Source organism: Lactuca virosa, chromosome 8 (genome assembly GCF_052849685.1).
Source record: "Lactuca virosa cultivar CGN04683 chromosome 8, Lactuca_virosa_CGN04683_v6, whole genome shotgun sequence".
Taxonomy (NCBI): domain Eukaryota; kingdom Viridiplantae; phylum Streptophyta; class Magnoliopsida; order Asterales; family Asteraceae; genus Lactuca; species Lactuca virosa.
In genome coordinates, this window is record NC_136433.1 from 47,626,497 (window position 1) to 47,645,631 (window position 19,135).

Sequence of the window (19,135 nt, forward strand, 5' to 3'; positions counted from 1 at the left end):
CATCACCTTCCAACTTTTCATGGATTAGAGAATGAAGACCCTCATAAGCATTTGAAGATGTTCCACATTATTTTCACTAGTATGAAGCCACAAGGGTCAACCGATGACCAAATCAAATTAAGGGCATTCCCCTTCTCATTGGCCGATAGAGCAAAGGATTGGTTATTCTATCTTCCCCTGGGGTCAATCAACTCATGGACCGACATGGCAAGAGCTTTTCTTGACAAGTTCTATCCCACTTCAAGAGTCTCAAGTCTTAGAAATGAGATTTGTGGAATCCGCCAAGGTCAAAATGAGACTTTTCATGATTATTGGGAGAGGTTCAACAACTTGTGCTATATTTTTCCACCACATCAAATTCCGGAACAACTCCTCATTCAACACTTCTATGAGGGATTGTTGCCAATGGAGAGAAGACTAGTTGATGAATCAAGTGGTGCTGATGTCTTTAGTAAAACTCCACAACAAACAAGACAACTTTTCAATACCATAGCCACGAACTCCCAACATTTTGGCCCGCGCCAAGATATGAAGAGAGAGGCACAACACAAAGTCAATGAAGTGGGAACATCAAATCTCGAGTCTCAAATCAAAGACTTAACCTCCGTTGTTCAAAATTTAGCCATGGGACAAACTCCACAAGTGATGGTTTGTGGAATATGTGCAATAATGGGACATCCTACGGATATGTGTCCCATTCTTCAAGAAGATGCGGAACATGTAAACGCCACGGGAGAGTTCCAAAATTACCACAACAAGCCATCCGGTTACCAAAATGCTTACAATTCAAGTTGGAAGCCAAATCCCAACATGAGCTACAACCCAAGACCATTGCCTCAAAATGCATTGGTTAGACCTTCCTATCCACCACCACAACCTCATTACCAACATCCACAACCACACTATCAACCAAAACCGCACCCTCCACATTATCACCACCAACCTCCTCAATCCCAACCGAGTAGCTCCGGAATGTACCTTGAAGACATTGTCAAATCCTTAGCCACTAGTACCCAACAATTCCAAAAAGTGACAAGAACTAGTATCTCCAACCTTGAAGCACAAATGGGTGATATAGTTTCATCCATAAGCAAGTTGGAGTCCCGTGGAAAGTTGCCTTCTCAAACTAAAAAGAACCCAAATATCAATGTGGTGACCTTGAGAAGTGGCAAACAAACCGGAGAGAGTAGTTCAAAGAAGAAGCCAAGGGAAGAAAAGGAAGAAATAGAAGTCATTCCCACTGAAGAACCTATAGTCAAGAACGATGCACAAGCCGGAGTTCCAAAGAAGACTATTCCCCTCGTAACACCAATAGCCACTCAACCGCCATTCCCCTCCCGACTTGCAACTTCAAAGAAGAATATGGAGGAGAAAGAGATTTTGGACACCTTTCGAAAGGTGGAAGTAAACATCCCTCTACTTGATGCAATCAAGCAAATCCCTAGATATGCAAAGTTTTTGAAGGAACTTTGTACCAACAAGAGGAAGTTGAAGGGAAGCGAGAAAATCTCAATGAATGAAAATGCATCCGCGATTTTACAAAGGAAACTTCCACCCAAATGCAAAGATCCTAGAATGTTTACGGTTCCTTGCAAGATTGGGGATGTCACTTTTAGTAGTGTCATGCTCGATCTTGGTGCTTCTATCAATGTCATGCCCTATTTGGTGTATGAATCATTGAATGTCGGACCTCTAAGTGAAACCGGTGTCATAATCTCTCTTGCGGATAAGTCGAGTGTCTTTCCTAGAGGTGTTCTAAAAGATGTTTTGGTGCAAGTGAATCAATTGGTCTTTCCGGCGGATTTCTATGTGATTAATCTAGATGAGCAAGTATCCTCCAAATCGGCTCTAATCTTGCTTGGGAGACCGTTTCTGAAGACGGCTAGGACGAAAATCGATGTGTATGCGGGAAGTTTGACAATGGATTTTGATGGTGAAACAATAAGTTTTAATATTTATGATGCCATGAGATATCCTAGTGATGTTTCATCTTTGTACTTTGTTGATGTTGTTGAGCCAATAACCCAAGAATTGTTCAAGTTGTCTAATGGTGATGTGTTGGAAATGGTTTTAAGCAAAGGGTTTGATTGTGGGAAGCTAGCCGAGCAATTAAAGCTTTATTCTTTGGATCCGGAGATTGAGAGGTTGGTCAATAATTTAGAGGTGAAGAAATCTACAAGATTTGATGTCAAGCAAATTGAGTTGCCCCCAACCCACACGAAGTTGCCGCCATCCCTTGTTCAACCACCCGAATTGGAATTGAAAGTCCTACCTCAACACTTAAAGTATGCTTATTTAGGAAAGAATGAAACCCTTCCGGTTATTATTTCAACTCAGTTAACCGAATGTGAAGAAGAGCAACTCATCAAGGTGTTGAAGGAGCACAAAGAAGCCATGGGCTGGACAATCGCGGATATTAAGGGATTGAGCCCCTCCACTTGTAAGCACAAGATCTTGATGGAGGATGAATGCAAGCCAAGCCGGGACACGCAAAGAAGATTGAACCCGCCTATGATGGAAGTTGTGAAAAAAGAGATTTTGAAGCTCCTTGATGCGGGGATGATCTATCCAATCTCGGATAGCAAGTGGGTGATCCCGGTGCAAGTCGTTCCAAAGAAGACAAGAATCACGGTGGTCGAGAACAACAAAGGTTTGATGGTCCCCACCCGCGTGCAAAACGGGTGGAGAGTATGTATTGATTACCGCAAACTCAATTCAAGCATAAGAAAATATCATTTTCCATTACCTTTCATCGACCAAATGTTAGAAAGGTTGGCCGGGAAATCTCACTATTGTTGTCTCGACGGGTACTCCGTTTTCACCAAATCCCAATGGCACCGGAAGACCAAGAAAAGACAACATTTACATGTCCATTTGGCACTTTTGCATACCGGAGAATGCCATTCGGATTGTGTAACGCCCCGGCCACTTTCCAACGTTGCATGGTTATTATCTTTTCAGAATATGTTGAAAACATAATTGAGGTGTTTATAGATGATTTTACGGTATATGGCAACTCCTTTCAAGAATGTTTGACCAATCTCACCAAGATTTTAAAAAGATGCATTGAAACAAATTTGGTTTTAAATTTTGAGAAATGTCATTTTATGGTGAGTCAAGGTCTTATTTTGGGTCACATTGTGTCAAAGAAAGGAATTGAGGTAGATAAGGCCAAAACTAATGTTATTCAAAGCTTACCTTACCCGACTTGTGTTCGGGAAGTTCGTTCTTTTTTGGGCCATGCAGGGTTCTACCAACGATTCATCAAGGACTTTTCAAAGATAACAAGACCAATGTGCCAACTCTTGCAAAAAGAGGTTGATTTCGAGTTCAATGAGGCGTGCAAAGAAGCTTTCGACAAGCTCAAGGAATTGCTTACATCCGCCCCCATCATACAAGCACCAAATTGGGATCTCCCCTTCGAGATCATGTGTGATGCAAGCAACTATGCTATTGGCGTCGTTTTGGGTCAAAAGAATGGAAGAGCCTCCCATGTGATCTACTATGCATCGAGAACGCTAGACAATGCCCAAAGCAACTACTCTACCACGGAGAATGAGCTATTGGCCATAGTATTCGCTTTGGAGAAGTTTAGGCAATATCTACTTGGCACCAAAGTTATAGTGTATTCAGATCATGCGGCTCTCAAGTACTTGATGACAAAGAAAGATGCAAATCCAAGACTCATCCGGTGGATCTTATTATTGCAAGAATTTGATTTGGAAATTCGGGACAAGAGTGGATACGAGAACCTTGTTGCCGACCACCTAAGCCGGATCATTTCAAATGAAACTCCTCTCCCGTTGCGGGATGAGTTTCCGGATGAGCATCTATTTTCCCTTACTCAATCTACTCCTTGGTATGCCGATATCGTTAACTTTTTGGTCACAAAAAGGTATCCCGATACATTCTCACATGCTCAAAAAGACAAATTAAAAAGTGATGCAAAATACTATGTGTGGGATGAACCTTATTTTTGGAAACATTGTCCCGATCAAATTATTAGGCGATGTGTGCCCCAACAAGAGCATCAATCCATTTTGCAATTTTTTCATGAATTTGCTTGTGGGGGACACTTCGGGCCTAGCTGAACTTTGAGAAAGTTCTTGAGTGTGGACTATTTTGGCCAACCATGTCACGCAATTGTTATATGTTTTGTAAAAGTTGTGAGTGGTGCCAAAGAACAGGAAACATTTCACAAAAGAACCAAATGCCACAAAATCCCATCCTTGTTTGTGAAGTTTTTGACGTATGGGGGATTGATATCATGGGCCCATTTCCCGTCTCATTTGGCAATGTATACATCTTGCTCGCGGTTGACTATGTTTCTAAGTGGGTTGAAGCCAAAGCCACACGATCAGATGATGCCAAAACGGTTATCGACTTTTTAAAATCTAATGTCTTTGTGAGATTTAGTGTGCCTAGGGCGTTGATTAGTGATTGAGGGATGCATTTCTGCAAGAAGATGATGGAGGCTTTATTGAAGAAGTACAACGTAACTCATCGTGTTTCAACTGCCTACCACCCTCAAACGAACGGTCAAGCGGAAGTTTCAAATCGTGAGGTGAAGAGTATTCTTGAGAAAACAGTGAATCCGACGAGAAAGGATTGTAGTTTGAGTCTTGATGATGCCTTATGGGCCTATCGAACCGCTTACAAGACCCCGATAGGAATGTCCCCATTTAGGTTGGTTTTTGGAAAGCGATGTCATCTACCCGTCGAATTAGAGCATCGTGCATTTTGGGTGGTCAAGCAATGTAATTACAATATTGATGAGGCGGGAAGACATAGGAAGCTTCAAATCCAAGAGCTAGAAGAATTGAGAAATGACTCCTATGAGAACTCAAGGATTTATAAGGAGAAAACGAAGCTCTTCCATGACAAGTCCATCACCCGGAAGCATTTTGAACCGGGGCATAGGATCTTACTTTACCATTCACGATTGAAGTTATTTCCAGGCAAGCTAAGGTCAAGATGGATTGGACCTTTTGTTGTGATAAAGACCTTTGACCATGGGGCGGTGGAAATTCAAAGCGAAAAGACGGGACAAATTTTCAAAGTCAATGGGCACCGTTTGAAGCCATTCTATGAAGGTTTCAATGCTAATGCTCTTGAAATCATCCATTTGGATGTCCCGATGTGTTGAAGCAAGCAAGGAAGACGTCTCGCCAAAGACGTTAAAGAAGGGAATTTTTGGAAAGCATTGTGCTTTCACTTTTTCCATATCCAAATAAATCATTTTAAAAGGCGTTTTCGGGATTTTGAAAATAAATTTTTGAAAGGTTTCACCCTTCGCTCCCTGTTTTATTCCAAGCTTTTGTCAAAATTTTGAAACTGGGCCTTGCGGGGATCATTTTGAGCTAAAAATCAAGTTTTTAGAAAAATCAAATTTTTGATCCACAGGAAGGGCCCTCGGCCCGCGTGAGGATTGTGGAAGAAATCCCGCGTCCCGCGTGCATCGATGGTGCAGATATCGTTCAGCAAGCACGGCCAGCACGCGGCCCGCGCCTAGCCCGCGTGAAGGATCAGTGCATTTTCGAGTGAACTAGACGCGGCCAGCGTGCGGCCCGCGTGCAGCCCGCATGAGAGTTTCCAACACTTGGCATATTTTCCACCATTTCAGCTCCCGCGGTCACCATGCGGCCCAAGTCGTACCCGCGTAATGGTTCAGAATTCTTTGAGAAGAGTAGACGCGGCCAGCATGCGGCCCGCGCCTTACCCGCGTGTTGGTCGTTGACTGGATTTTAAGTTGTTGACTTGTATTGACTTTCGTTGACCAGGAGTTTAATGATTTGACCAAACATTAACCGGTTGTTGACCACCCTTGACCATAGATTAAACACTTCCAGCCACTCATCTTCTCCATTCTAACCCTAACCATTTCCACCATTTCCTCTCTAGAAGCTCAAGAACACATAACCCACTTCTCACAAAAATCCGATTTCCTGAAGTTCTACCGGTCGTAATCCCGCGAAACCACGGCCATTCTTCACCATTTTTCATCCTCTACAAACCCCAACCAAAATCCGGTCCGATCTGTGGCCGGAATTCCGGGCGCCACCACCACCCACCGCCGCCTTCTTTCGCATTTTCCGGCCAACTCCAGCCACCATTGGAGATTCTGAGCATGGGGTTTTGTTTCTCTAATCAAGGGCTTTCTGACCCTACCAATTTTCCTCCAAAAACTCACCAAAAGTTTTCACCCGATTCCAAGTGCCGCCACTCTACTCGCCGGAAAATCGCCTTGAAGCTCGTATGTGGGGTCGTTCTAACAATTCAAGTGTCAAACACGGAGAAAAATCATAAGCTTGGGGTGTGCCTTGGAGATTCTTTTTGGTGGTTCTAATTCCGCTTCCACAATCCTTCGCGAGTTTAAGCAAATTGGGTACCCTCATTCCTTTAACTTGATTATTTGTTTGTTAAATACCCGTTTGCTGTTGGAATTGAGTCATCACTCGTGTGGTCTTCGGTGTGATTTTAATATTATTATTGTCACATTTTTGTCCCGATTCAATGTCTAAGTGTGCCAAAACAGGACCTAGTTCATCTAAGGGTGGGTCGAAAGGCAAATCCAATGACCCCCCATTTCGTTTGTTGAATCGTGACGACCGCAAAACATATGACTTTCTTGTTTCCAACAAGCGTAAGGTCAAATCAACCAAGTTTCTCCATCGAGAGTCTTTTGAAACTCTCGGAGTACTTGAGGGAGTTCAAGCACTTTTTAACAACATTGGCTGGGGTTAGTTTCTTCATAATCGTGCAGCGACCTACGTTGAGCCGAATTTGGAATTCCTCTCCACATTCTGCATGGATGATGATACGAACACCATCACCTTCCAAATGCTAGGCGAGAGTAGGTCATTTCCATTTCGGGTCTTCAATGCTTTAATGGGTACCCCGGTGGACCACACTTACTCCCAACAGGATCCTTGGCCCGCCACCTTTAACGAACACCATTTTTGGCAGCAAATCACTCACGAGCCACGATACTCATCATCTTCCTCCAAGGCTTCCTCAATCATTCATCCATGTTTATGCCTGGCCCACCGAGTCCTTACATGCACCATTTTTGCCCGCTCTGAAGTGGGTTAAATTTCCAAAGCCGAATTATTCTTTCTATAGTGCATGACTCGCGAAAACGGACCCAACCCGGATTTTGCCCGCTCTGAAGTGGGTTAAATTTCCAAAGCTGAATTATTCTTTCTATGGTGCATGACTCGCGAAAACGGACCCAACCCGGATTTTGCCACCTTCTTCTTCACCAAATGCTACAATCTCACCACTATGGACACCGGGGACATTTTCATCGGCGGCTTGATCACACTCATTGCATCTAGACACCCACTTCAGCTCCTTCTCTCCACCCTCCAACTTGAAAAGGCGACCGGACCCTCTCGCCTTGACATCCTTGCACTCCGGCAGATGCAAATCATCCGCGAATCAGTCGGTGGTCACATTTGGAACCTTGATAATCAACCATACCTCATTCTTCCTCACGAGTATATAGGGTGTTTCGAACCAACCGACCCCGAACAATGGGTCATTCCATCCGACTACCCTCCTCCTGTGGATGATGAAGATGACCAGTTTCAGCCTCCACAACGTTTTGCCCAGCCTCAATTTCAGCCACAGCAGCAAGGGGGACACGAGATCCCACCATACTTCCCCCTAACTTCTTCGACCAGTTCGCCATAATGTTTTGCACTATCTAGCGAATCGATACTCAGACGCAGGAGAACACTCGGGCCATCTAGGATGTGGTGACCCGTGTTGATCAACTAGAGCAGTCCACCGCGCCCACTCCCCGCCATGTCCAGGATATGTGGGATTACCACTACCGCCACGGACACTTTCCGCCGCCCGACCCTCCGATTTAGGTCATTTCCGCCCTTTCCTTAAGCATTGAGGACAATGCTTGTTCTTAAGCTTAGGGTGGGGCATTTCCCTTTTGCTTTTACTTTTTTCATGCATTTCTTTAGCTGGGTTGCATTTCATTTTAGTTTTAAGCTAATTTGCATTCATTTTTTTTTGCAAAAATTCCAAAAATATTTTATTTTCTTCTTTTCTACTTTCTATTTTTTGCATAACATTTAGCTTAGGGCATTAGCATTCATGCATTTTTGTTATCTGTTTATTCTCACCCCCCTTGGATGCCATGGAACAGGTTCACATTTATTGTATCATTATTGGTCCAGGATCTTGTTGCTATCTCACCCATCGAACCGGGACCACTAGCTGCAGTTTGGGACTTCATACTTGGGATCAGATGCTGGAAGCTTAAAGGGGTAAGTGATCATGGCCAGGTAGTTTCATGAAGAATTACACATGCAATACTAACAACTGTAGGATATACTATAGCAATGGATGTTCTTAGCCTTGCGGTCCATACCGCCGAGAGGATCACACTTGATCATGTTTGAACCGTTAGGATGAAGCACTAGTGCTTGTCCCCGAGTAGAATCCATATCCGGTCTCTTTACATCAACATATTCTTTTTGCGATTTACTTAGGATTTTAGAGTCTTTTATCCCACATTTGGGCATTTTCATTATTTTTGAAAAATCGCAAGTTTGAAAAGGAGCTTACATCTTTACGCTCCACACATGGTCATTTTCACATTTAGACCATTCATATTATATTATTATCCCCCCCCCCCCCCCGGTTCCACTTACATACTCTTGGGAATCAAATTTTGAGTCAAAAAGTTGTCTTGACAAAAAGCAAAAATTCAATATCTTAGTGAAGTACCTTCAAGTTTGCTAGTATATGTTTAACAAAAAAAAAACCCCTCAAGAAAATTCCAAGCGGCGATTATCTTAGATGGGTAACCGGTTCAATTATTAAACAAACTTTCCTACATTTTGGTCATCCGACGTCTGATATTTATTCATTTATTTAGGTATGTTTTATTGTATATAGATCGAGTTGTTTTTCGCAAATTGGTGATGTTAGGGAGACTGTTGAGTCGGATACTACAGGAGGTTTGGGCCAACACTAAGTGAACTGATTCCTACAATGGTGCCCGAGCGATGAAACCCAATCACATTTGAGAGTGGCCAACAGACGTGAGATCACGCAACTTTCGTGATAAGAGTGTGCACTTAAAGAAGAGCTCCACACGAGCCCATCCAACTGCTTTCTCCCTACTACAGATGTTCTTCATTGTATACATGTTCCATTGGGGCTGCGACTGACCATCCCTCCTTACTCACCTAAAGGAGTTGTCCTAGCTGTGGTTTATGGTCCCATTGTCATCGGATGAAAAAGCAATGAGATAATAGCAAGATCAATTCTGACCATGTTGACTAACAGTGATCAGGTTCCGCGGTTCTATCCATTCTTTTTATTTTTCTTAGGATAGTTCATCCCGAGTTCATTTTAGTCTTGTCTTACTTGAGGACAAGTAAGGCTTAAGCTTGGGGTGATTTGATAGCTTCATTTTATTTACTTCTTTTTATAGTTTATCTTAGCACATTTCATTTGCATTTTAGTTAATTTTCATGCATATTTTCTTTATTGTTATTTTATGACCATTTCGGGTACTTTCTAGTTTCTTGAGCATTATTGCAGATTTTTTTCGAGACTAGCAAAGCGGGATTCTTGGGAAGCGATTGGACTTGAAGGGCAATGAGGATTTTGGGTTTGATGGCTATGGAGGTGATTCATGGAGTGGGCTTGTCAGTTGCTTGAAGGCTTAGAAGATTTGAACATTAAATTTGCAAGACGCGGGAGAATTTTCGAGTGTGCGGAGATCGATAATCGGGAGTTTGCGGAAGCTATGAGTGATTTGGAGAAGGCAAATTGGGCTCAAATTTATGAAATCTTGAAGAAAAATAGGCTAGAAGTTGATTAGACTCGAACTGGGCCAATGGAATAGTTGTGGGGGTCCAAGACTTGAAGAAGCCCAAAACTCCGTCGTAGTCACGCGGCCCGTGTGGATTCCAACATAGGCAAATTCGGGATTTTATTTGGAGCTCTATATTGGGAAGGTTGGTGTGCCTCTTTAGCCTTATCTTGAACATCCGATTTTGACACATTCTCTCTGGAGTTTTGGAGCACTTTGAAGACCAAAAACCTTGAAGAACTTCATCTTTTCATCTCTTGATTCTTGTCAAATGTTTGGTACAATCTTATCTAACTTTGTTTTCTTGTGTTTAGTCATGCTTGGGTAAACAAATCTTGGTTGACTTTCGTTGAATCCTTTGAACTTTTGTTGAATGTTAAAGATTCCATGAACTTGTTTTTGAATCTTTATGAGAATATTTTGAGTTTTAAGATCTTGTCACGACTTATATGTTTTTATTCATGAGTTTAAATGTGTTTGTGGTGATTAGTTGGCTAATTTCTTGATTAAGTAAATGATCTCCAAATTAGCAAGCAACAAGTGATTTTTGTGTTGGTTTTACTTTACACAATCATAAAAACATTTTCTCCAACATGGTAGTGGAAGTTTTTGACTCCTATTGGATTTGGTGACTTTTTGGTTCTTAATGCTAGTTGACTTTCACTAATAACATGCTTAATGGAAATTGTGACTTTGACTAAGGAAATTGTTATGAGCTTCTCTAACTATTTTAACAATTATGAAAAGTCTAGGTAATCTCAAGCTTCTTGGATTACTATAGCCAAATTAAGGATTTAAAGCAAGTATTGCACCATTGGATTCTAATGATATGTTCATCAAAAGTCAAAGTGAGGAAACCTTAAGTCAACCATCCTTCCCTTATTGATTTTACATCAAACTCTTATTCTTATTGAAATTGTCCATTTAAATCTTAGTTTAATTCTAGTTTGTTTCAAGTATTTCAAAACACCAAACCCCCATTTTTAGTTTTATTGTTTTTTTACAAGTGTTTTTACAAAGAGGATTTTCATAGAGTTATAAAATTGAACCAGTCTCTGTGGATTCGACCCCTTTACCGCTATGCACTAAATTAGTGTAAAAGATTTAGGGTTATTAATTTTGTTGGCCTCGACAACCACCAAATTTTGGTGCCATTTCCGGGGACTGGTTTATTTTTAATCAATTTGTTTCTCTATGCCCAGATCTCAACGTACAGGTGCTTTGATTTATAATCCTGAAATTGAAAAAGAAGCAAGAAGTTTAGCGAAGGAAAAGAGAATAGAACGTGGTCAATCTTCAAATCCTCACGGGGATCCGGAGGTTGAAACCACTTCATCAAGTGACACGGAACCCGATTCTAGTCCCAACCCTCGCCAAGAAAGTCCCGAAACACCACCCCTACAACAAAATCTACCCATTATTGAACCAATTGCAATGGCGGACGGATGAGAAGCTCCCAAAAGAACTTTTAGGCAAATGATGGAAACCGATGTTACACTAACTCAACCGGTATCAATTACCCGGTTTTGGAAGGAGGTTCAGAATTGAAGTCAAGTTTAGTCCATCACCTTCCAACTTTTCATGGATTAGAGAATGAAGACCCTTATAAGGATTTGAAGATGTTCCACATTATTTGCACTAGTATGAAGCCACAAGGGTCAACCGATGACCAAATCAAATTAAGGGCATTCCCCTTCTCATTGGCCGATAGAGCAAAGGATTGGTTATTCTATCATCCCTCGGGGTCAATCAACTCATGGAACGACATGGCAAGAGCTTTTCTTGACAAGTTCTATCCCGCTTCAAGAGTCTCAAGTCTTATAAATGAGATTTGTGGAATCCGCCAAGGTCAAAATGAGACTTTTCATGATTATTGGGAGAGGTTCAACAACTTGTGCTATAGTTGTCCACAACATCAAATTCCGGAACAACTCCTCATTCAACACTTCTATGAGGGATTGTTCCCAATGGAGAGAAGACTAGTTGATGCCTCAAGTGGTAGTGATGTCTTTAGTAAAACTCATTTACTATAGTAGCACTTGGGCCTTGATGGGCTAGGCCAAATAAGGCGAGAAATAAGTAACTTTTTTCCTTAAGGCCAGGATTTAGGGTTTGGACTTGTGGGTTGGATTATCAACCTAATTTACAATTAGGGTTTCTTTACTTGTGATTTCAGCAGCCCGATCATTTGTTTGACTGTCAGCAGACTGATGTGAGTTTGATCACTATACTTTAGGACACTAGGATATTTTATTTGCTTGTAGTCTTTGTGACTCCTATTATATGTGTTTTATGTCTTTGTTCCTGTTTGCTATATGTATGTGGGGTGAAATAGACCCGGTACAGACTTGTGCTGACATATGAGTTGAAATGGACTTGGGGGTGAAATAGACCCGGTACGGCTTGGGCCGTCGCATGAGTTGAAATAGACTCGGAGGTGAAATAGACCCGACACAACCTTGAGTTGGCAGATATGTATGGTATGCGGTATTTTGGGGAACTCACTAAGCTTGGTGCTTACGGTTTTCAGTTTATGTTTCAGGTACTTACAGATTGAAGGGGAGGGGCTCGGGATGATCGCATTACACACACTATGTTGTTCCGCATTTTGTTGAATTCATGTATTTGGATAATTATTGACATACTCTGATTTTCTTTTATGGTTTTATGAAAATGTTTTGGATGATGGTTTTGTTATTATAAAAATGAAAATTTTGGTCTTATATTTTTGGGACGTTACATCTTAATTATTCAGATTAAGAGTGTTTGGTTGTGTATGAATAAAAGCCTATGAATCTTTTAAATGCCTATTAAGATTTCATACTTCGGCTTATATTTGAATTCAAAAGAAACACACTCTTCCCTCTTTTTCCCTCATACACATTTGTCCATCAAACATACACCCTTCTTCATCATCCCTCCGGTCTCCTCCCACATCCGACACACTCCAACGCCGATCGTCTACTCCCACCTCCTCCCATAATTGACCTCGCACAACAACACCCACCCCCCATCGTCGACCTCACACACACGCGTTTCTCATAGCTTCTAATATAGAATCCTACCACCAAGGTCAGACCTCCGAAGCCAATCTCCGACAACACCACCTTTGCCAATGCTGGTATTCGCCCTCGACAGCGCCACCGACCGCTATTGAACCATCGTCATGTACCAGGTTTGTTTTTCTCTAATTTTCCAAAAATCGAATTCTGTGAAATTTGTTCTTGAAATCTTTTGAAGACTGATGGTTTTTAGGGTTGTTAGATCGTTTCTGTGAAATCTACACACAAAATACTTTTTTCCCTTAATTTGTTGTTAGCTTTGATACATGACTTTGAACACTGATCAACTATTAGGGTTGTTAGATACCTTTCAATTTTGATGTTAGTTTATTGATTTATGATTAAATATGTTGTTCATTTGCTTAAATATGTTGCTGGTCTTGCTGAAATATCATACTGATTTGTGTTGAAATATGATTTATGATCTTGCTGAATTATGTGTTAATTTTATGAAAATGTGTTCCTCGTTCTTTTTTTTGTACTGAATTTTGTTAAGTGTTGAATTGGTGTTGAAATTATACTAGACATGGCACATGTTAATGGGTAAGAGTCGTGATAGGTTTTTGGAGGCTGTCCCCGCTTATGAGTCTGAATTGGAATTATCTTTCTTTGATCCAACTAAATTTGATATGGAAGGCTTCATTTTGCGATGCACAAAATGGTGAACAAGGAGATGGAAAAGGATATAGTAAATGAGGTGATAGTGCGTGGTGGTGGTATGGAGAAGATACTGGAAAAACCAACATATGTGGTTGCAAAGAGGGAGAGGCTTCAAAAGAGTATCAATTTGCCCCAGGAATCAAAAGAAATAATCAAACAAGTGATGGATGGTATTTTAGCTATAAAGGAATTTTTTTTCTATCATTTTCTGTATTAAAAGGGTAATTTCTATAAGTTGAATTTGTAAAAGATTATATCTTGTTTCATCGTAATCCTAATTTGGAATTTTAGGTGAATTTGTATTTAAAAGTTGTGAACATATGTAGTGGATTAAAAGTAGTGATTTCCTTAAATCTTTTATGGTTTTATTAATATTTATTATTACTTTTAAACAAAAGAGTAAAATGGTCATTTTCATCTTTCAGCACAACAATTCAGTGGTTCCAACCAAACAACATTTTAAAATTCAGATCTTAAAAATTCAGATCCTCTTAGAAATTCAGACCTTTTAAAAATTCAGATCCTGCCAAATAACCCCTTTGTGAATATGCACAAATCAAATTTTGATTAAAATAAATAAATAGACCCTATTTTAATATTAAAGAATTGCAAATACATTCAAAGTACAATGTTATTTCAAAGAAAATATGAAGAAAGATTAAAGTAGGATAATACAATGCACACATCAATGATAATATAACATACTTGACATGCTGAGGGAAGGATGGAAGAAAACTTTAAAAGAAGGATCATATCGAAATAGAAAAAAAAGATGAATTTCATGATTATGCATGCACAAACAGCTAATAATACAAAATTTACGAAATATAAACGACTAACCTGATTATCTTTGGTGTCTTTGTTGCAGTGTTCGTGGTGATTGAAGATGTAAGCAAAAAAAGTATTCTCAATTAGAATGAAGGGTTGAGCCATGTTAATGAGATACATGTTAATAGGAGTATGATGGCTATAGCAGATATGGTCAATAATGTATCCCTGATTTTTTGGGATACACTAAGAACCTGACAGATTTAATATGCTATATAATTGATAAGATAACAAAGAATTCAATTTTTAATTTAGGATATGATTTTTGTTTCAAATTTTGAATCATGAATTTAAATTGAAACCAAAAATAGATGAATTGAATTAACAATATGATACATTAAAACCTCAAAGATTTAAAATTCATATTGAAATGATAAGATAACAATTAATTTAAACTTCAATTTAGGATATGATTTTTCTTTATAATTTTCAAGCATTAATTCAAATGATAACCAAAAATAGAGGAATGGAATTAATTAGTGCGGGAAGAAAAGAGAAGCAACCTTAGAAGGAAGCCATGTAGCAAATAAGAAGGCTAGAAAGAGGATATGTGGCAAACTTAACTTTTGTTTATTAGAAGAGATAGATTAGAAGAGATTAATTTAATAAACAAACATGAACATGATTTTTTGTTCGTTTAGTTGAACAAACGAATACCAACAATGACCTTGTTCATTAATTTATGTTTTTTCGTTAATTATCATTTATGTTCGTTAGTTTATATTCGTTAATGTCCCTTTTTATGTTTGTTGATTTTATATAAAACATTCGGAACTCACGCTACTAGATGATGAAACTCTTCATTAGATTTTAAAGAAGACACTTGGATAAAGTTGAAAATAGTTAGAATCGTGGATTTTTTGATGTTCTATACTATAGAATTTTGCATATAATACTTTTAGTTACGTGTGAGTTTTCATTTGGATGTTTATATTTGTATATGTTCATTTATGCTTACTTATTAATATTTGTTCTCTCATGTTGTTTAACATCTTAGCGAATAAACTTGAACAAATAATTGGTTGTTTATATCTGTGTACGTTTGTTAACTTGTTTGGTAAAATTTAAACGGATGAACTTGAGCAATCCGATGTTCATATTTGTTCGGTGAGATTCCTACTCTATCTCTTAAAAATTTCCAAAACATCTAAAAAGCATCATCAACGAAAAGTTGTCCATGTAATGTACTTAGGGACGATTTGAAGTCTTACGAAGGTCGTCTCTGAATGCCAATTTTATTGTAGTTTAGTGTTTAGGTTATTGTTGAGAGAGAGAGAGAGAGAGAGAGAGAGAGCGAAAAGGAGAGAGAGAGAGAGAGAGAGAGAGAGAGAGAGCGAAAAGGAGATATATATATATATATATATATATATATATATATATATATATATATATATATATATATATATAGAGAGAGAGAGAGAGAGGACAAACTTGGTTTAAGTATGATACCATGTAGAATGGTTATTTTCCCATTAACCATGCATTATTAGGGGTTTTCATTTGGATGGATCGGTTTGATCCGATCCAATCAAGTGAATCCGAATTGATTTCGGTTTACAAAACATGAATCCGAATAGTCCTAACTAAATCCAAATCCGATCCGAACCAACCAAATTACAATTCGGTTAGATCGGTTTTTACAATTCGGTTTTCAACAGGCGGTACATTTAAGAAAATATATAACATGAATATTAGTCAACTCTAAACAAAAAAATTTTTTTGTTGGGAATTAAAATTTATGAACAACTATTGATACACAATTTATATACTAATTTTTAATTTATAAAACAAACTATCTAAGCTAGCTAAATGCGATAGGCAGTGTACCTAATCGAATAGTAGTATAATAAGAAAGTAGGGTGTCGAACACAAGGGGAATGAGAATGATTAAGATCTAATTTATCTACTAAAAGTTAACTAATTTAAAAGCAATTAAATATGGGTTTTTCTCTGGTTTTACAGGTCCATATTACTTAAAAATAACTATCACCAAAAACGAGTTAACTAACAAAAAGCAATCTAAATTAAGGTTTAAAACAAGATATTAAAGAGACTTCTATTTAGATACGATTCACACTACTCCTATGGTTGATTTCTTGGAAAGTGCAATGGATTAAGTTGTTGTTGCTTACCAATTCCTAAGTTGATTAGAATTTATGATCAAAAGACTAATCCTTTAGTAAAACTAATTCATTAGTTCATTGATTAGGTGGACAAAAAAACCAAAATACTAGTGTTAAATTCTAGTTATGCTAGACTTGAACTAATGATTGACATTAATGGATAATAACATCAATTCAATACATGAATGACCATCATATATTAGCTTCCATATTAATTTATCCGCTATTCTATTTAACCCTAGGTTTATGATCAAAACACTAGTCTTATAACTTTGATGATCACAAATTCATAAGATACAAGCCTACCAAAACAGAATGATCATCTAATTTCAGTAGAACTCATCAATAAAAAGAAAAAAATAGTTATCATTAACACAAAAAGAGTCTTTAACAAGCCTTCATAAAAATTAGCAACTAACAACAATCCAAGATCCAATCAATCAACACAAAATCATAATGATCCTCTACTCTAAACAGAAGTTAGGGTTTTTAGCTCATAATTAATAGAAACAAACAATCAAAATCGAAGTTCACCTTGGAAACATGATGAAAAACAAAGCAAACAAAGGCTTAGAAGTGTTATTGCCTTAAAATCTCTTCAAAACTAAGCTTAAATCAAAATCAAATCTCCTTTTTTCTTCCAATACGTCCCTGACCTCCAAAATTCGAAAATAACTTGAAGCATATGGTAAATTTGAAGGAATAAACGATATATTTATAGTTTCCATAATCTGCTTCCCACGGTGTGGCTAATAGCCTCCACGCCGTGGCGGTCTTTTACCACACATATTCCCCAAGTCGTTTATATGATCATAAATATTCCTCTCACCACGGCGTGGCTAAGGATCTCCACGTCGTGGGCTTTAGAGTTCTTGGAGTTTTTACTTTGGTTGACTTGATCCAATTTTCTCGCTTCTAGTTCCGCATTTTGCTTCCTTTTAATCTCGAGCATGTCTTCGCTGCTACAAAACATATTTTAAACATATTAAGTACTTTTTTGTCCTAAAATGAACATAATTGTAGTTACAAATATTAAGATAATGCATAAAATATATGAATAAATATGCACATATCAAAATACTTCACACTTGACCCCAAGCAAAACTAATTTTTATTATCATCATACCATCACATCAAAACCCTAGCCACCAACATCGCACAAGACAATCCATTTTGAGCTTATCCATTTCATCACGACCGAAATGCATATATTTGTGTTATTCCTAAGAACTTCTCCAATCCTAAATACTCACAATCCTCATAAATACTTCCCACTCAATTTGAACAACATTCATTTTTGACATTCTTACCTCCTATATTTTTTTTATTTACCTCATTTTGTCTCAAAAGTTATTGTCAAATTCCAAGTGACTCAATTTTAAAAGAAAAATACTATGTAAAATAATTATCCTAAAAATATAACTACACTTTTATTGTTGCAACTTTATATTTTTGTGGAACTTTTTTTCTTTTTTTTTCACTTTTTTTTCATTTTTTTTTATTTTTATTTTTTTAATCTTTTCTCAATATTTCAACTTTCAATTATCACACATAAGCAAATAATTAACTTAAACTTAAACTTAGTTTCAACTTTACTAATACTTTAGTTCGTGACTTTCTAAGGTCTTTATTGGAGTACTCGGAATCCATTAGGTCACTAATGAGACCCATGACTTTCTATGAAACCCTTTAAACAATATTTCTCCCATCCATCTCATCTTATATAATTAGGTGGATAGACATATAAAATGCCCTCGGAGAGAATACTCATCGAGTTCCAAAGGCCACAGATTGGTCTCACTCCTGAACTGTTACTTATTTTTATATATAACTAGACTCAACAATGCAGAAAAGTAAACAAATAAACTTGGAAAATTGACTCACTTTATTTTGATAGAGAGGACCTAGAAGATAAACCAGTCACTGGTAGGTTTTTTTTATTAGGTCTTGTTTTTTCCAAAGCAAAAATTATTACATCCCTCAAACTAGGCAAGGTTGTGTTTTTGTCTCATGATTTCACTACAGGGAAGCCACAAATACACTAGAACATATATTGGCTCAAATAAACATCAAAGTTCGCATTGGATCGTCCTACACAACAGTAGCAGCCTAGGTCCCAACACAACAACATGGCAATTTTTTTAACTAGATTCATATTTAGACCATTATTTCAAGTCTCTCTAACTTTTTTTAATCCCAGTCATTTTTCATTATTTTTCAGTATGCTTGTATTCCTATATTTGACCCCCTAACCCACACTTAATTCATGCAATGTCCTCAATGCATGCTTAACACAATTAAAGAACATAAAAGTAAATAGAGAAATTGGAACAGACTATCCTAGGATAGAAGTGGCGAGGTCGAAATCAAAAGTTGTGTGGTTGACATCTCGTAAAATGGCTGGAAAACAGTACTTCTGGACTTCAGCAGGAATAATCTTGAAATGCACCATGAAAAAGGACTCTAAATAGTGTTAAAATGAACAATCAATAAGTACATTCGAGGCTCCCCCTGCCATGGCAGAGCGTAGCCACGCTGTGGGCTTCAAATAATGTAAGGCGTGAATAGAAAAAATCTCTGTGGCCACACCGTAGTCTTGTATGGCTACGTTGTGGCTG

At 38.3% G+C, this 19,135-nt stretch overlaps 2 protein-coding genes across 2 annotated transcripts; both read left to right on the forward strand.

The window, feature by feature from the left end:
* Positions 1–1,065: 1,065 nt before the first annotated feature.
* Positions 1,066–4,444, forward strand: LOC145130317 (uncharacterized). Its single transcript, XM_079065136.1, has 3 exons — positions 1,066–1,933; positions 2,030–2,650; positions 4,188–4,444. The coding sequence occupies exons 1-3, from the start codon at positions 1,066–1,068 to the stop codon at positions 4,442–4,444; spliced, it is 1,746 nt and encodes a 581-aa protein (XP_078921262.1).
* Positions 4,445–4,447: 3 nt separating this feature from the next.
* On the forward strand, positions 4,448–5,146 carry LOC145130318 (uncharacterized). Its single transcript, XM_079065137.1, has one exon. The coding sequence runs from the start codon at positions 4,448–4,450 to the stop codon at positions 5,144–5,146; it is 699 nt and encodes a 232-aa protein (XP_078921263.1).
* Positions 5,147–19,135: the final 13,989 nt, after the last annotated feature.